Source organism: Falco cherrug, chromosome 2, assembly GCF_023634085.1.
Source record: "Falco cherrug isolate bFalChe1 chromosome 2, bFalChe1.pri, whole genome shotgun sequence".
Taxonomy (NCBI): Eukaryota; Metazoa; Chordata; class Aves; order Falconiformes; family Falconidae; genus Falco; species Falco cherrug.
Window position 1 is genome coordinate 91,076,009 of NC_073698.1, and position 18,859 is coordinate 91,094,867.

Below are 18,859 nucleotides of genomic sequence, written 5' to 3' on the forward strand. Positions count from 1 at the left end.
ACTATCAAAGCAAATCATATTACTTGCAATTTATGGATGACATAGTAACTCTCACAGGCTGTATCTGTACTGTGGGGCTGTTTCCCACCACGGAAACTGTAAGGAGGAAAAGGAAAGGGCAGGGAGAATGGACAAGAAGTGTGTGCCTGAGTCATGTCTCATCCCCAGGATGAAATGCAGCTGCCCACAAGAGAATCTGGAGGAACTAAGTCCTCTGTGTAGGTGGTGTTACAGAGTCCAGTTCCTGAATATTTTACATGTGTTGAATTGTGATTATATTCAGTGGTGGTTAAGGACAGTTGGCTTCTCAGAGAACTGTGGCCGCCTTTGTGATTGAAATAAACAAGGCCTGCTCTAAGTGTAGGGCTTATGGGTTCTGTCCTTTGGTACACTATGAGAATATTTATTACTTCTGTTATCTGTAGTGGTCAACACTCTGAAATGGCAATTAAAAATGAATACCCATTTTGCATATATATGCAAACATACATTGTATTAACATATTTTGCTCAGTTTAATAGAAACAGAACTGTATTTCTATTTTTAGCAGTTGTGATAGACACGCACTGCAGATGGCCAAAACTGAAAGTTCAATATAAATGTTACTACATGCTGTGCTGAATTTAACCAAATAGTTAAATAAAGCTCTGAAGTGTTGGTTATGTTTTATAATCTTTGCAAAGAAAGAATTAAAAGAGAATAAATTGTGCGGTTTCAAAGTATCATCTCCTAATGATTCATTTACATGCATGTTCAATTCTGCTCATCTTTATGTATGCTGTTCTGTTTATTCCTAAATGTTATCAATACACTGTCTGAAACAACAGTTAAAAGATTTTAATTAGTTTATTTTATTCTTTTTATTGTTTCTTAGCATCCTGCTTGACGAGGAAGGACATATCAAATTGACAGGTGAATAAGGGGAAAATGCAATGTCTGGATCTTTTAATTATAAAAATCTTTGCTTTTTTCCTTTTTTGGGGGAGTGTGATAAAATACGCAGTTTTAACTGGTAGGTAATTTTGCTGTGGAGCAAATAAAGTAATTAGTTTGAAATAAATAAAATACAGAATAATTTAAATATTATATCTGCTTTACAAGTATATCTGATCTTACGGACATATGGTAATGTGGGGAGGGGAAGAGAATTCTGTAATTCCCACATGTGTACTTGGGTGTATGTATGAAACAAGTATCACGTTTCACATTATGGTGAAAGTATTAACCATAAGTGATTTTAAAAGGAATAATTACATTTAGAACTATTTTTGGTTTTCTACCAGATTTCGGCTTAAGTAAGGAGTCAATTGATCACGAAAAAAAAGCCTACTCTTTCTGTGGAACAGTGGAATATATGGCACCAGAGGTCGTTAATAGACGAGGCCATACACAGAGTGCAGACTGGTGGTCTTTTGGTGTTTTAATGGTAGGTTTCTGGTAAATGTACAAAATAGCAAAACTGTGCTTTGCCAGGTTTGGTGAAACAAATCAAACGTTAAACTCTAAGGTGAGCTTTAAATGAATTCTAACTATCAAAAAAGTCTAAATTATATGAAATTAATAACAATACCACAGAGTTTGGATGAAGAACATGGACTAGGTCTCATATCAACACCAACAATATGCCTATTTTTGTTACCATTGAATTGAAATACTGTGCATCTATTGTAGTTTGAATGTTACGGAGACTAATAGGAATACTAAAGTATACAGGAAAAATACTGTCTCTTCCAAGACAGGGAAGAAAGTTAGATGGAAATTTTAAGTTTGAATTTATTCTCAAGTTGGAAAAAATGAATGATAACTTTCTAATTAGTCTCCAGTGTAATTATACCTCAGTGGAATAATGGCAGCTGTTGCTCTTACACGTCAAAATAATCTAAATGACACTGAGCTGATATACAATATAGTTGCTCAGTTGCTTACAGAGTTTCTGCAGAGAGTTAACTTCTGTGAAGTTACAGGGTTGGGGGAAATAATGTGTGTATCAAATATGGCTTTGGAAGAGAAAAATAGATCATGTTTGGTATATTAGGAATGCTGAATGGCTTTTAATATTTATAATCTTTTTGTGCATTTTTACATAAAAATTAAATAGTTGTATTTCTAAAGGAAATAATTTTGTTTCTTACTGCTTCTGCTACATATGACTGTAACAGTACAACTAACGTGTGTGCTTTGTAGTACAAAAAGTACTCGTGTTTGAAAATAAGTCATCCTATCACCTTTTAATCATCTAGAATGCTGTTGTGATCTGAAAACTGACTATGTAAAAGTAGCATCTGATAACTAGACTCTCTCCAGATAGACAAGCACACACACACACCCAAGTACATTTGATCAGTAAGAACACAGTCAAGTAACAGATAATTGTAGGGTAGTTGCAGGATATTTGTTGTTGATAACACAAACAGGATTAAACTTCAGCTTTACTTCATAAAGCTGGGAAACATAATTTTGTGCTTACAAAGTGCATATGCTAAAATTGAAAATTGCTGAAAGATGTTAGACGTGACGTGTAGCTTTCACAGTCTAAGTGCACTGCATTTTAAATACTTTGAGTTCTACTTTGAATACAAAAATATGACCTTAAAAAGTAATTTCTCTAAATTCTAGATGGAATACAGTGCAGTTTTCTCAACATCGTATTTTTATTGCTTGCATTCCTAGTTTGCATGGTAATTTTCATAGACAGTCTGTATGTGTCCGCTCTCAAATGATTTAATCAATGCAGATTCTAATTAAGAGAATTCAAGTGGTTGTTGGTGTGGTATGAGTACACATTATCTGGATTGAACAGAAGTTAAAGATAGAAACGGACACTAGAAAGTTGTATCGACAAATCATTTGGTCTCTTTTCTCCTGCTGCTGGATACTGAGTATGTTTAAACCATCCTTGAGAAGTATATTTCATTTTGTCCTCTAAAAGAGTGACTGTTTTGAATGCCAGACGTGAAAACATTCATTTAAAGTTTTCAGGAGCATTATGTGTTTGAGGTACTCTCCTGTAGAAGATGATAACTAGGGAAGGCCAGTGTTGGCTTATTCTTAAAGTACTATTGACCTGTTGATGTTGGAAGGTAGTGTTTTTGGAGGGGACAAAGAACACGTATGCTGAGTTGTTTATACAAGTGTGTATGCTTGTGACAAATAGGACCTTGCTAAAGAAACTTTTTTTTATTTCAAGCAAGTGTAAGCCAAACATGCAGCACTATAAACTTACCTTTAAAAAAGGGCTTTTTTGCAAGTGCAACTTGTGACAATCATTCTACACTATAAACAAACAAAAGGTGATTATTTTTTTTTATAGTTTTGGATTGTGCCTCTCATATCTTCCTGAAAATTGTCTTAAGTGTTAAGTTAAAAGTAGGGTTTTTTCATGTTGGCATTAAATTAAATGTAAAATTTTAAATATAAGTATATATGTAAAAAATAATATTTAGAGTAAAAAGTATCTCGCAGTAGTGAAGAGTTGGCAGCTTTTATTCTCTGAATACTTTATAGGTAGGGTAAGAATTCTAAAATTTTATTTTTATATAAAAAGGTTTTAAAGAATGCTGTTAGTGCAACTTCATGCTCCTATTGTAGATATAAGAATGCTACAGTCAGACATTATTCACTCAAGTTATCCCTGTACATTTTTAATGCTTAGAAGTCTGAACGATTAGGTCATACCAGAAAAGAGGGGAATAGAGGATGGATACCTGGTGTTCAGGATGACTTAAGCTTGCATAAGCTGTTCAGAGGGTTCCTTTATAATTATTTTAATTTTGATGGCTTTAAGTGTATGCCTTGACACTTCGTTAGATGAAATTGTTTTGCAATTCTTAAATCAAAAATCAGGATTTCTGCCTCAGAGTATTGGCTCCCATGACGGCTGCCGGACTGCTTTTGCTACCTCGCTTAGGTCCGATATCCCTGCAGTATACTGCAGCACAACAGAAGTGCCTTTCTATTTATCTATTTTTACTCAGTCACTTTCAGAACAAATCAGTATTTTAACAGTGTCTGTTGCCTGCTACCAGGCACTGTAAAATGTGCGTGCATGTACTCTGTAGCTCTTATGTGTTCCTTCAGGCTTTATTTCTGCTGTATGCATACAGTAACCACTTTTCATCATGCATGTCTTCGTCAATTTCAACTAACCTTTTTCCCCTTTCCAATTAAGGCTATGTACATGCCGATGTAAAAAATTTTGACCTTTTTTAATTTCTCTGCATGAGGAGAAGTCATCACTAACTTTTGAAAGGGGAATTTTTTTTTTCCCTACTCCCTACTCTCTTGAAAACTAAAATACAGTTGTATAGATCAAGTCTTCCAAGAATAAACTTTTGTAGGTAGAAATGAAACACAGGACATTATAGTCTAAATTGTTCAGATAGAAGCATGTAAAGCAAGGTGTCAATATAGGAAAATATTTTGCAGCTTTAAAAATGCCAAAGGCTGCTCAATGTTTACAGTAATTTAAATTGTACAATGAGAAGTTGTTTTGCAGAGACTTGATTGTTAACATGCATGAATTTTGGAAGGTTAAGATGCTAAGTAGTTTTGTCAAAAATTAGATTTTGTCCAGGTAATGTAATTGATGAAAGTTTTACTCTATACAGTTTGAAATGCTCACTGGTACTCTACCTTTCCAAGGGAAAGACAGAAAAGAAACCATGACTATGATTCTCAAGTGAGTACACTCTTATTTATATATCTCATCAGGTATTCTACAGGGATGCCCTCCGGGCTGCAATATCTAATTTCTACTCTTCCCTCATTTCCAAAGGTACTGGTAAATCCTCACTCCCTATTCCATACTACTAATTCCCTTTGCTGCCTGTCTAATTTGCCTTTCTATTCCTCCCCTATACCAGGTACAAAGAATTTCATAGCAGCTCTTTAATCTGTAATAATAACTTCTCCAACCATATGATCTTTCCCATCTTATTTCCATAATATTTTTAACTTTCTTATCCCTTTTGATAACCTGTGTGTTTTTTCCTTGTTGTTTTTTGGTTTAGCTTTTTTTTTGAGAAGTATTTTCTCTCCTTACCCATCTCTTATCTTACCAGCTCCTCACCCTACTTTATATTACTGGTGCTGCCAACAACTTGCTTCTCTGATACTTCCCCTGGTTACTAAAGTGCACCCTCCCTTACGTACTCTCCTATGACTTGTCCAAGCTCCAGTTTTCCCTTTTGCTATTTCCAGTATAGATTTTGCATTAACCATATTGTGGAAATTGCTTTCCTTCATGCAGTTAATGTTCTTGGTTTTGCTAATGAAGACCTGCTGGGTTTTTTTTCTTGCTGATTCCCTACATATTCTCTGAACTAATACAACCTATAACGTAATTGTCCCACTTTTGGGACTGTAGCCCAATGCTGTGCACGCTCCTCTGTTTCCTCATATCATAGTTTCACTTCTCTGTTTCCATCATTTTTTACTAATACTTTTTTTCCCGTAGAAGTTCATAAGACTATTTTAGTTTTCTCATGTGTTTTCTGCTTCATTGTTTTTCATTGTTCTTAGTCCCGTTACCGCTTGTCTTCCCATATATCGAAGCCAGCATTTCTTTTGCATCAACGGCTTGTTTTGAAAAGTAAATATATGAAATTCTTTCATATTTTTTAAGCAATTAGAATGCGAAAACTGCTAGAAAACAAACTCATTCTTTTCTTTGCTTTTGCTTTCATAATGCATACATGTTATGTTACTCTTTGCCCTTGTTTTTCTTCCTCATCTTGTATTTGCAAATGTATTTAGTGCTGCTAGTTTCTGCTGCTGCGTCAACACCATGCCAATTCAAATCTTCATGTTGTGATTATTGAATGTCTTTTACTAAAAGGTTCTATTTATTCACAGCAAGCGTAAACTCCTTCTGACCACCTCCTACTTACAAGAAGCTAGTCTGAATTCTACTGCACTATCACTTATTTCAGGAGCCATGCTTTTTTTTTCTATCCATGTCTCACAAGTCACATCTTCTTGTTCTTTCCTCTGTCTGCATGTGACTCATCTCTGTTCCTCAACAGTCTTTCCACTGTTGCTACAAAAATCTTATGTATTTAGCTGCCATGTGGACCATCCTCCTTGCATCTCCCCAGTTAATTGATATTCATAGTCATTCGTAGCCCAAAGAGTGGTAGTGAAGGCAGTTAAATCCAGTTGGTGGCTGGTCACACGTGGTGTTCCCCAGGGATCAGTATTGGGGCCAGTTCTGTTTAATATCTTTGCCAATGATCTGGATGAAGGGATCAAATGTACCCTCATTAAGTTTGCAGATAACACAAAACTGGGCAGGAGTGTTGATCTACTTGAGGGCAGGGAGGCTCTACAGAGGGATCTGGACAGGCTGGACTGATGGGCTGAGGCCAGTGGTATGAGGTTCCACAAGAAGTGCCAGGTCCTGCACTTGGGTCACAACCAGCCCATGCAGCACTACAGCCTTGGGGCAGAGTGGCTGGAAAGCTGCCTGGTGGAAAAGGACCTGGGGGTGTTGGTCGACAGCCAGCTGAATATGGGCTGGCAGCGTGCCCGGGTGGCCAGGAAAGCCAACAGCATCCTGGCTTGTACCAGAGGCGGTGTGGCCAGCAGGACTAGGGAAGTGATTGTCGCCCTGTACTTGGCAGTGGTGAGGCTGCATCTCAGATGTTGTGTCAGGTTCTGGGTCCCTCACTACAAGAAGGACATTGAGGTGCTGGAGTGTGTCCAGAGCAGGGCAATGAGGCTGGTGAAGGGTCTGGAGCACAGGGCTTACAAGGAGCGGCTGAGGGAACTGGGGCTGTTTATCCTGAAGAAAAGGAGGCTGAGGGGAGACCTTCTTGCTCTCCACAACTACCTGAAAGGAGCCCGTAGGCAGGTGGGTGTCAGTCTCTTCTCCCAAGTAACAAGTAGTAGGACAAGGGGAAATGGCCTCAAGTTGCACCAGGGGAGGTTCAGATTGGATATTAGGAAAAAAATTCTTCACTGAAAGGGCGGTCAAGCTTGGAACAGGCTGCCCAGGGCAGAGGTTGAGTCACAACCCATAGAGGTATTTAAAAGGCGTGTAGACGTGGCACTTATAGACCTGGTTTAGTGGTGGACGTGGCAGCGCTAAGTTAGTGGTTGGACTCAATGATCTTAAAGGTCTTTTCCATCCTAAACAATTCTATAATTCTATAATTACTTTTGGATTTCGTCTGAGCAAGTATCTCTAATTCCCTTTCCAAGTTCTTTCTTTTCTCACCTTTTAATCTTCATAACTGTTGTTAGTTTCAGAGAGCTGCACAAAAAATGTGATATGAAGTAAAGAAATTTTACTTCTGTTTTAATGTTCTCTACGTTTATCATTATTACATACATATAAATCTATTTCACTGTTAGTAATATTGAACAGCTGAAAAACAGAAGATATTTTAAAGACTTTTCTAATAAGTTCACATTTTTTGTCTGGCCCCGTAAGAATGGCAGTTTGTTTTCTTTTTATTCTCTGTATAGTAGTAAATGTACTATATTTCTCCATAAATAATTTGTAAAACTGTTTAAAATGGCCAGGTGTGCATACAAGTTCATATTTTCATAGTGTATCATTTAAGACATATTGCTTTTCTTATGTTCTGTTCCTGAAAATCCACAGAAAATGTATTCTTCATACAAGCATGTTTTTCTGGGCTCTCTCTTTCTCACAACATTACCAAGACAAGTTCTTGTTTATTCTTGTGTGTTCTACCTAAAATTGTAAAGTCTGCAATTTGACGAAATCATAGTTTGCAGCAATGAAGTTAACTTTTTTAAGCATCTTTTCTCCTTTTGAAGAGGTATGCCTTCATATAAAATTCCGTCTTCATCCATCAGGAATGTTGGGAAAAAATTGCTGTCACTCATGTAGTTGTATAACGTAGGAACTCTGAGGACCTGGTGATGATCTTTTCTTCTGCTGTGTCACTGGCCAGTAAAGGATTTTGTGAAAGGTGCTCCTTTGTGATGGAAAGGGAGCACTGACAGTCGTAATCTCTGCCCTTTGCACAGGGGCCTCCAGGTCACTCCACTGTGGACTGCAGTACATACCAGTCCTCTAGAATTTTTTCTGTGTACTTGGTTTCTATTCATTGAGTCACTTCTCTGTAAGATTAATTGCAGTTATGTTTTTGGCCTGGTTTTAGATTTTTTTCTAAGTAGTTGACCCTATCATACTGAACCTCCAGGGTTGCATCCTACTGTTGGAGCTGGTTTGGATTATAATAGGACAAAGATTTCCACCCACTGCAGCCCTCCTATTGTATTTAGTTGTCTGTTCTCTGTCCTTCAATCACACTGTAAATGATACCATTGTTTTTCTGCAGACAGTGTGTTTCTTGCTTCCTTTCACAGTATAGCTCTATGATACTTCACTGTGAGCAGAAATGATATCGAGTGAATGTGCAATGAAATCAGCGCATATAGAGCGCATGAGTAAGAATTCAGCCGCTAGCGGTGCATGGCAGTCGGGGAAGCATTGGATGGGTCACTGCCTATTCTTCCACTTCATCCGTGGTCTTGGTCTGCCTGTAGTGCATTATTGAATAGCCTAAAGAAGGCATGGTTTTTCAGACTTATACCCCACCCTACCTCTGAGTTCATTAAAGCTGAAAGGAACGGAAAATATAGTAAATTCTAGTTTTAAAGTAATTAGTAGTGAATCAACGGCAATGTGTATGCACTTGCTGAAGTGACACAGAGGTGGACATCTACGAATAGCTGGAACACAAGGCAAATCATGTCTTCTGAGTGAAACACAAAGAAAGCTTGTGTGATGGATTGTTATGGAAAAATACAAACCACAGTTTGAATGAGAGGTGGAAAGGAGAAATTATATCCACCCTTACCATTATCATGGTCATAAGAAAAAGTGTAGTAATACCTAGTAATAGTGAGGGGGTGGAGGCTCAACATTAAATGGAAAGGAGAAAAATATGGCAAAGATTACAAAACAAAATTAAATGACAGGGCTACAAAAACATAAATCAAAAAATTCAAGACTGGAAATTTGGAAAGTAGTATTTGAAATTGATGGGGGGGGGGGTGAGGGGTTCAAAAAGAAGGACTGAAGGGAGTGATTTTTTTCCGTTTTACCTGCTAATCTTGCAAGATCTGTCTTACCTTAGTACAATTTCTATTTTCCAGCTTTAGGTTTCCTGTTGTTTTGCTTGGGTGTTCTTGGTGTATGTCATACTGTGGTAGTTTTCTTACCTCTTTTAGAATGTCTTTTATCTTACTATCAGAATGGATTTTCTTGTTTGGTGTCACTTGGTAATAACTGGACTTAAAAGTTGCTCAAAGCATATTACAAAAATTTACAAGTTTATAAACTGTTATCCTATAACTTACCTCTCTACATTTTTTACCACCTCTTCCTCAAGTTCCTGAGTCTTACTGAAAATATTATAGTACTCAAAACAAGAGGGGGAAAAAAAGTAACAGGTTTACATGACTGACAGCACTTTTGCTCTGTTTCTGATGTCTGAAGGCAATTTCTTAGTGATGCTGGGTTTTTTGATACAGATTTTTTTTGAATGACAAAGGACGGGGGGGAATGCAGAGTTAATTCTCACCTAAATATGTTTGTATGCTAGTAATTATTTTTGTTCTATAGGGCCAAACTTGGAATGCCCCAGTTCTTGAGTCCTGAAGCACAGAGTCTTTTGCGAATGCTCTTCAAAAGAAACCCGGCAAACAGATTAGGTAAAGTGTTTAGCAGACTATTTTAAATTTGATTATGATATTGATAGCATCAATGATCATTAAACTGTCGTTGGTTTAGCCCCCAGAAGGTAATCAAGTACCACCAGGGTGGTGGGGAAGAGGATCGGAAAGGAATGGAAAGTCAAGGGTTGAAACAGGAACAGTTTAACAAGCGAGGTGCAATTAAAACAAAAGAACAATAATAACTTTTATAATTAAAAGGAGGGAGAAGGGGAGAGTAATGAAATCCAAAGGGAAGGGAGAAAAGAAAACAAATGATGCACAGTGCAACTGCTCATGACCCACTGACCGATGCCCAGCCAGTCCCCGAGCAGCAATTGGCCATCCCAGCCAACACCCACCTCCCCGCACTCCCCCAGTTTATATACTGAGCTTGACGTCCCATGGTACCTCTTTGGCTAGTTTAGGTCAGCTGTCCTGGCTGTGTCCTCTCCCAGTTTCCTGTGCCCTTCCAGCCCAAAACACAGCACTGCACTAGCCACATCGTTGATCAATAAAATACCATTTCTGCTAGTCATACATCTAAAATTAACACAGAAGAAATATAGTTTTGCTAGTCATTCTTTTGACCGAGAAGAAAACAATTCACATGCATTTTTCTTCCTTACAAAAGGAGCAGGTCCAGATGGAGTTGAAGAAATTAAGAGGCATGCATTCTTTTCCAAAATAGATTGGAATGTGAGTATCTAATTCAAAATTAATTAAGTAAACTTTTTAGTTCAGTCTTTGGTGTTGTATAACTTTTTCATTCACTCTGGCCTGTGCCTTCTCATCAGAAATTGTACAGGAGAGAAATTCATCCCCCCTTTAAACCTGCAACTGGCAGACCTGAAGATACATTTTATTTTGACCCTGAGTTTACAGCAAAAACTCCAAAAGGTAAAAAGTGAAGAATTTAAAATTTACGTATTCAAAAATTAGAAACATTGTTTGGCTTATGTAAAGTGTCTTGTTCTTCCAGGTGTTGCTGGGCTACATGAATGCTCACAAACAAGTATTCCATAGTCCATAAAAGTTTGTGTGGTCTTTGGTGTGAATATGTCATGAGGGACAACTGAGTTGTCCTATGTTAAAGTAATCCTCAGCTACAAAGCAAATACATAGGTTCAGTTTTACTTATCTAAGCAATCTCATTTTTTTAATTCAAAAGATTATCCCTGTCTTTGTGACCTTAAAGGCTGTATGCAGTGGCTCCATTTAATCCATGATGGTGACTCTACATACCATGTATACATAGAAGCTTAAGAATGTCAAGCTTTGGATGGCAAAGTGCAGTCTATCTCTGTATAGTAGTTGTACACTGATCTATTCAAAATATGACACAAATTTTTGTCTTTACAAATTTAGGGTGTTTACCAAAATTTGAGTACTTCTCCATAAATATTAGGTAGATACACTGCTATAGGTAAATATTTTCTGCAGAGTACTGGATTTTGTATAATAAAATATTATCTGACAGTAATAGTCGTTGTTGTGTTTCTAGATGGTACATGCAAAACAATTCAGTAATTATTTGTATTTTGGTCCTCAGAAACAGAATTTCTGCAAATTCCGGTTTCTGTGTACTTTATAGAATAAAGCTGTAGTTTTCACTTCAGAGTAGACATAATCTCATCTCTGTATTTTAAAAACTTTGCTTGTAAGTAGATTATGTGTTTTTCAGATTCACCTGGTATCCCACCTAGTGCTAATGCACATCAACTTTTTCGGGGATTTAGTTTTGTAGCTATTGCATCAGATGATGAAAGCCAAGCAATGCAGACAGTTGGAGTGCATTCAATTGTCCAGGTGAGTATCTCTGCTTTAATAAACAAAAAAAGTCAGGAAAGCAGTATTGCTGTCTCTTGGTGGAAGGATTGTTTCCTTTGTCACAGAATGAAGTACCATGACAAAGTCATTATCAGCTTCATACAAGAAAATTAAGAGCAGATTATTTTATCCAAACAAACCTCTGAAGGTTCAGGACCTGTTTAATTACTAAACAGCCAGGTTGTGAATAGGCTTCAACCCTTAAATGAAAACATTCTACCACCTGTACTGTATTAACTCTTTAATGTCAAGCCATAATTATAAGGTGGAGGGGAATAACAGACATCTTGATCTTTTTCCCCAATGTGTGAAAATATCAGTTGATTCTTGCAGTAGGAGGCACTGGAGTACAATTGTGAATTGTATCTGGATGTTTTGGACTGCTATGCGTTTTGGAACCCCTGACCCAGGACATATGCTGTCCCTCCCAAGCCACTTTAAGTTGATGCGCTCATCTGTGATATTTTGTGACTAGTTTCAGTGCATCATACAAGGTAATGTTGTAGCACACACACAAGCTTTGGCTTCCTGACAGAATTAGAATGACTCCAGTACAGTCTCCTGTATTAATAAATGTGAGGTTGTCACTTTTAGTAGCCTAATGCAGTTGCTATTCTTATATACTTTGTTACTGCCAGTACTGCTGATTTTTGGACAACAAACCTTCAGTTAAGTGCAGTTTTGTGTGAGACGAGAAAAGTGGACTTCATGCTAGGATAGGGGAGAGGCATGCCTTGCCTCCTTATGAGGCTGAGGTCATTCTAAAAAGCGTACTTCAGCACTGGAGAGTTTACAGCCAGGAAGAAGAAAGCAGATGCATGTACAGGAAAAAAAACTGTAAGACACCTGCGAAAACTGTATTTCTACCTCCTCTTTCTGCTTTTAATTATTGTAATTACCAAGGAGGACTGAGTCGTGAAAATGAACTGGTGATCTAAACTGTGTCGAAAACTTATTGGTGTATAGGCAAGAATAAAAAGGTATGCTGTATGATATGTAGGATATTTTGCAAATGTCTGAGAATTTTTAAAAAACAATTTATTCAGATCATGAGTAGCTCTTATTTCTTTAATCCTGTCATTATGTCTAGATTAGTTATAGTTATTTGTATACATTACCTGCTTCATGTGTAATGAATCATTACAATTCAAGGGGGTTTAGACCATTTTTTATTCTAAATAAGCTGTCTGATTTGGTGTATACACATCAGAATGACTTCTGGTCATGAAGTCTTCTTGCCTATAGTTTCTGCAAGCTTTTCTGTGCTCCTTCTTTCCCACATAGTTTTTGTGGATGAAATTATTTGTCTTTGTATATGGTTTCCTTCTCTTGTAAAGGTCTGCTTCTCTGCTGCTTTTCCTCTGTGCCCCTCAACCGCTTCCTCACTCTGATTTCCTCTTTTCTGTGCTCCAGGATACCCAGATGTTTTCCTGCAAATGCTTTGCATCCTTTGCACAAACTCCTTATACTAGAACACCATTTCCTTCCGTTACAAGACTGAACACTTGTCCTTCTTTCAGCTTTTTATTTCTGTGAAAGGATTTTTGACTGCCATTCCATGCAATTTCTATCTAGTTAATCTGATTCTATTCAGTATGTCTGAATTTTCCAGCTGGCATTCATCTAATAGAAACAGTGATGATTTTTTACCATTATTTTGTTATTATTTTGTCATGTGGTCTTCTGATCTTACCTGTTTTGGAGTTTCTATCTTTAAATTAATCAGTAAGTGACCAGAAAAATCGTGTTTTCCATTTCTGAGATACAAGGTGCATTATTTACAATGTCTCTAATATAGAATTTATCTTGTACTAATATCAAACAGAAGGTAGTGACTGTTTAGACTGCTTTGACCAAGTACAGCCATCAGTTGAAAATTTGAAGCAAATCAGTAGGAATTCAAAAACTCATTTTTAATATAAAGGTCAGTTATATATTTAGAATAGTCATCAATTGATAATGTTATTTTGGTAGCAGTTGCACAGGAACAGCATTCAGTTTACTGACGGATATGAAGTAAAGGAAGATATTGGAGTTGGGTCTTACTCTATCTGCAAGAGATGTATTCATAAAGCTTCAAACATGGAGTATGCTGTAAAGGTAATTACTTGGTTATAGAACACACTGTTTTCAAGTTTTAGCATGGTAGATATGGGGCATCATTAATTTATTTGCCATAAAGAAAATTAAGGTTTTTTTTTTTAATAAAAAGATTTTAGATGTAAATGTGAATTATAATAATCAACCAAATATGTACTGGAAGCTATTTATATAGCATTGCTATGGATTTTGTTATCTGTGTGCTGGTTTGGGTGGTGAAAAGCAATCTTCAGTCTTTGAAACACCTATGTAATTGTGGTAAAACTGTTGGGAGTTACATGACTGCTTCTAGAAAGAAATGTACGATGAGAAACTTACATGACTCATCATCATTTTTTAAAAATGTGACTGATTACTTTTATTTAAACATAGTCATATATGGCTTTTTTTCTTCCAGAGTAAATTCATAAATTGTCAGATAGCTAGGAGTTCGTAACAGTGCTTAAGTCTGCTATACCTTCCAGAATAAACTTCAACTCTTTGCTTGCTAGTTTTTAACAAGGTTTCTAATGTTGTTTTTATGTTATTCTGATGGGCTTTCTAGCACTTCTTTGAAGGCATTAAATTCTTAGCTGGAATCGGTGGAGTGAAATGATAAGTTTTTTTGTCTTTCTGTATGACACTGTGGGGCTGAATAGTGACTATGAAAGCAGAAGTATGGATTAGCAGACTTGGGGGGAGGGGGGCGGCGGGTTTTAAATCCTGTACTGTGAGGCAGTTCTCTTTTTGAATTGTTGAACAGTTTACTAATTAAATATGTAAAATTCAAAGACAAATTAGGTATGTTTTGCTGTGTCCTTGCACACAGATTGTCTACTGGGAAACCCTCCAATTTCAGTTTGGTACTTACATAGTTGTCTTTGTTCTGATTCTGACTAGGAACAGATTTGAATTATGTGCTTGCAATTTGAAGTAATTTCTTGAAACTGGAAGAAAGTACTGGCATAGATATTAATTCTTTAAGCCGTTATATTTATTGTGAAGATTGCCTCACTTTTCTGTTGCCTGTGTTGCGGCTTTTTTTCCTCAAGGAATAATGAAGAAAGAATAACATCATCAGTGTTCAATGTGTTAGGATGGTGCTGGTAGCAGTAGGGTTTAAGGATGTCAAGAGGAAGAAGGGGTAAGGCAGAGACAGAGAAGATATTAGAGGAAATTCTACAGTTTAGAGGGAGAGAAAAAAAGGAGAAGAATTAGAGTATTTATTAAGTAGGACAAAATATTTTGCTTGTTTGCACAGGGAGAACTTCAGAGCCCGATAGCAAGCCTCCAGAGATTCAAATGACTTTCATAATGGAATGCTTGTCTGAATTAACTCAGAATTTTTTCCTTTTTCTTTCTTTTTTTTCCTTTGCTCTCCTGCTTTGTCTTTTGCTGCACTAATATTTGTTTGAGATTAGCTTTGTGAAAATCAGTTCATTAGCGTCATCAAACCAGTATCTCGTGTCAAATTAGGAACTTACAATGTTATTACATGATGCATGACTGAAGCCTTATCTACTAAACAGCCTTACGTTATTTATCACAGCCTGAGGGATCGGATCACTTGTCCTCCAAAATTGTTTTCAACCGAGAGATTTTACCATGTTGTTCCAACGTTTTTTTGCTTTGCCTTGCTGTTCTAATTTAACAAACTTTGTTTTGGTTATAATCCGTGCCCTTTACCAACAACAATAGATATTGCTTATCTGTTTCTGTTAATATGCACACCAAAATGTTACACTATATAATATTCACCAAAAGAATTATGCCTATGTATCTATTTGCTGTTATAGATTATTGACAAGAGTAAAAGAGATCCAACAGAGGAGATTGAAATCTTACTGCGCTATGGGCAGCATCCAAATATTATTACCCTAAAAGATGTAAGTAGTGTGTTAAAGAGATCCTTTAGTGTATTATAATTGCATTTCACTTCTTTAAGATGCTTATATTTTGGTACAACATAATCCTAAGCAGTCAAATAATTCATCCTTCATAAATCCTAGTACAGGAATAATTAATTCATTTAACATTAGCTGTACTTTTAAAGGAACAAGCAAGTTTTTTGATTGCTTAGTTAACTTCAAATCTATTTCTGTTTACATCAGCCAAAAGCAATTTTAAAATACATTATTGTATAACTGAGGACTCACTGTTAGCACAATACCCAAAGTAATTTTCATGGACAGTAACGAGTATTACTCAGTGGTGGACAGCATCTCTTCATATCCATGGTCATCACTTTTTTCTCTACCTAGAATCTTTACCTGGTCTTTATGGAAGATTAGCTATTTTATTATTATTATTATTATTATTTGCTCGGACCATGGAAATGCTTTGACCATAAAAAGCAAAAAATATCGTAAGTTATAAAATAGAGGTTTTTCATGGTGAACAGTAGATTCTCATGATCTAACAGAAAAATTCTTTCTCTCCTTGATTATGCATTAAAGAAGATTAAAAATTAAAAAGGCATATGCTTAATGACTTAGTCTGCAGGAAAGTATTCTGGTTCCCAAAACCAAATCTCAAGCAAAAGAGCTAACCATTTCCAGGAAGCTGAGCTGAAGGGAGGTTCTCATACGTTTTGAAGTCATTGAAACAGAAGCTTGTCAATACTGTGGACATGAGTACTGAAGAACTCCGCCTGAAGTGCTTCTCCTACTATAATCTGTCTTCACTTTATCAAAGTCATGTAGTTTGGTTCTTTCTTAGGAGAATAAAGCAAGTCAGATATGCAAGGGAGCACACCATGGAGCTTACCTTATTGCAAACTAGATACCATAATTACAATCCCTCTTTCTGTTTTTTCTGCCTTGTGTAGTTAGACAATGAAGCTACCTGAAAGCAATTGTGCTAACACAGAACCTGCATCACCATTCATATTGCTTTTAGTGCTGCATGCTAGGTTTATGTGTTCCTTTAATTCATAATAGAAAATATGCTATTTAGGCATGACGACAAACAGGAATGTGAGTACTTACCTGAACTTCAGCATTATGAGTATTTTACATTGAGAGCAGAGAAATCCAGGCGGCCTTGAAAAGTTACCAATGTATGCTGAATTGTTTTACTTTGTGATGAATTCTTCATCATCATCGGTCATCTTCTAGCAGGAGCCATCTTTCATTCACACACCAACACTAATACACAAACAGCAAAAGGAGACAAAAAAAAAAAAGTCCACAGAAGAACAACAGTAGGCTGTAATTATCACTTCTACTTCAGATCAGTTCCCCAGGCAGAGTTTATGGAAGTATGTCCAGTGTAGGAACGAGGTAAAGGATTCATATGTAATAGAAACTTATATAATATCCACCACTGTAGAATTTAACATTGTTCTAAGTTTTCACTGTCTCAACATAGATGCATGGGGCTGATTGCTTGCATATCCCACAATACAGTGGTGTGCTATTACAGTTTTCAGAGGACAGAATAAGGAGTACTTGGCCTTCAGGCCTTGAACTCAAGAACACCATGAGTTATTATACAAATAAAACTTAATGTTGATTTGACTCAATTTTTCATTCAGTTTCACACCAAAATTTAAATGTTTCTTTTTTGAAATGCCAAAATAAACCGTTTTGGCATTTAAGTGCATGCCTTTGGGAATTACTATTCTATCAGAAATAATTTCTTTCTTTTCTTGTATTTGAAGAATACATGCAGTAATATTTGAATTTTAGCTTAGGCTGGAAATTTTCATTCTCACTCAGCCTTTTTATGTAATTTACAATGGATATTCAAAAGACCAAACTTTCTGCAATGTACAGTCCTCTGGGTTTTTTTCTTCCGATTGTTATCACTGGTCTTTTTCAGTTACAGTTTATAAACAAAAGAAGGAGCTATATTGTACTAAATCAGATGTTCTTCTTATCCAGTATCCTGCTTCTGACAGTGGCCGTTAGTGGATGCCTAGGAAACAGTGAAAGAATGGAGGAAGCACACAGCTTCCAACAAACCATTACCTAGAAACTTCCTGTACCAGACCATTATAGTATTTTACCCTTTTTACCTATTAAGTTACTGTTCTATAACAGAACTTTTGTCCTCTTTTGAGTTATTTAAAGCATTGGCTAAAGAAGCTTTTCAGAAGCATTTGAATACGGTATATCCAGTCTCCCTGTCCAAGTGCTCATTTATGAGTTCAAAAAAACCCTCCTAATATGTATGTGAAATCTTACTTCACAAAAACAGTGTTCTTTTTCTCCATTTTATTATATTTTGTTCATGTGCCTACATCTGTTTCTCACTATAGTTTCTTCCAGTTTGCCTGGTAGAGAAGACATACTGAATGATGTCATGTGTCATGCTACTGGCATGTGTCAACATCACCTTAATGATCTCAGCACAATACTGTACACCTAACTGTGAAGAATACTTCAGTAGTATTTATTTAGTGCAAAAAACTAAATTGCTGATACCATTGGAGAAATTCGTGCAAGGGGAATGGTTTGGTTGGGGTGGGGTTGTTGGATTTTTTTGGCTTGCAGATGGGACCAGCAAGGGGTAGCACATAAAATAGTAATCAAATGCAAATTTTGCTTGAATGCTCCCTGCAGTATTTGAGATGTGTGTGCTCTGTCATGTTAAATGAAATTAGTATTTTCCTCATGTTACTATCAGGGTTAGAGGGAGCATGCCTATTGGACAAAACAATCTAAAATGCCATTTTACTATCTAGAATTAGATAATTCTGCTTATTAATACTGTGTAATATTTGAAGTCTTAATACAAGTACATTCAGATTATCAGTAATTTATATTTCAGGGGGGGAAAATTGCTGAGAAAATGAGAACATATAAACCCATCATGTCTTCCTCTCCTTAAGATCATAAGCTTGTAAAGGCTGTAGAATTGTCTTTAACACTCTCACTTTTTTTTTTTTAATTTGGTGAGAAAATAAATCCTTTTAGTATAGTTAAGAGCACAGAAATTTCGAAGCTTAGAACTTTAGTGGCTTGTATTTTCCGGGTAGCTTAAGACAAGGAAATTGGGATTAAAACTTTTTTTTAATTTACCTGATATCTATTCCTAACTTCATTTTACTACAACTCGGACAATTATTTCTACTTAAACGCAAGTTAGTTTTTATTTCACATTTATTACTGAAGAGAACGATTCCAACATCACCATAAAAAATAGGTTGAAATAAAAATAGGGAACAGTCTGTCAAAGGTTTCGTTAAAGCAGAAACGACTTTCTGGGTTAAGTTAAAGCTCCCAAGAAAGTTCAACGGAAATTTAAGTGCTTAATA

At 36.4% G+C, this 18,859-nt stretch overlaps 1 protein-coding gene across 4 annotated transcripts in view; it reads left to right on the forward strand.

Moving 5' to 3' along the window:
* RPS6KA3 (ribosomal protein S6 kinase A3) overlaps positions 1–18,859 on the forward strand; it is an 80,234-nt gene that overhangs the window by 47,942 nt on the left and 13,433 nt on the right. For 3 of the 4 annotated variants that reach the window (XM_055701205.1, XM_027810885.2, XM_027810888.2), the window contains 9 exons: positions 875–912; positions 1,284–1,426; positions 4,608–4,678; positions 9,602–9,690; positions 10,325–10,389; positions 10,488–10,590; positions 11,375–11,499; positions 13,495–13,620; positions 15,396–15,485. In XM_055701205.1, coding sequence (XP_055557180.1) covers positions 875–912; positions 1,284–1,426; positions 4,608–4,678; positions 9,602–9,690; positions 10,325–10,389; positions 10,488–10,590; positions 11,375–11,499; positions 13,495–13,620; positions 15,396–15,485 — 850 coding nt within the window. The remainder of the gene's footprint in view (positions 1–874; positions 913–1,283; positions 1,427–4,607; positions 4,679–9,601; positions 9,691–10,324; positions 10,390–10,487; positions 10,591–11,374; positions 11,500–13,494; positions 13,621–15,395; positions 15,486–18,859) is intronic. The other variant, XM_055701206.1, reaches the window with a different exon arrangement.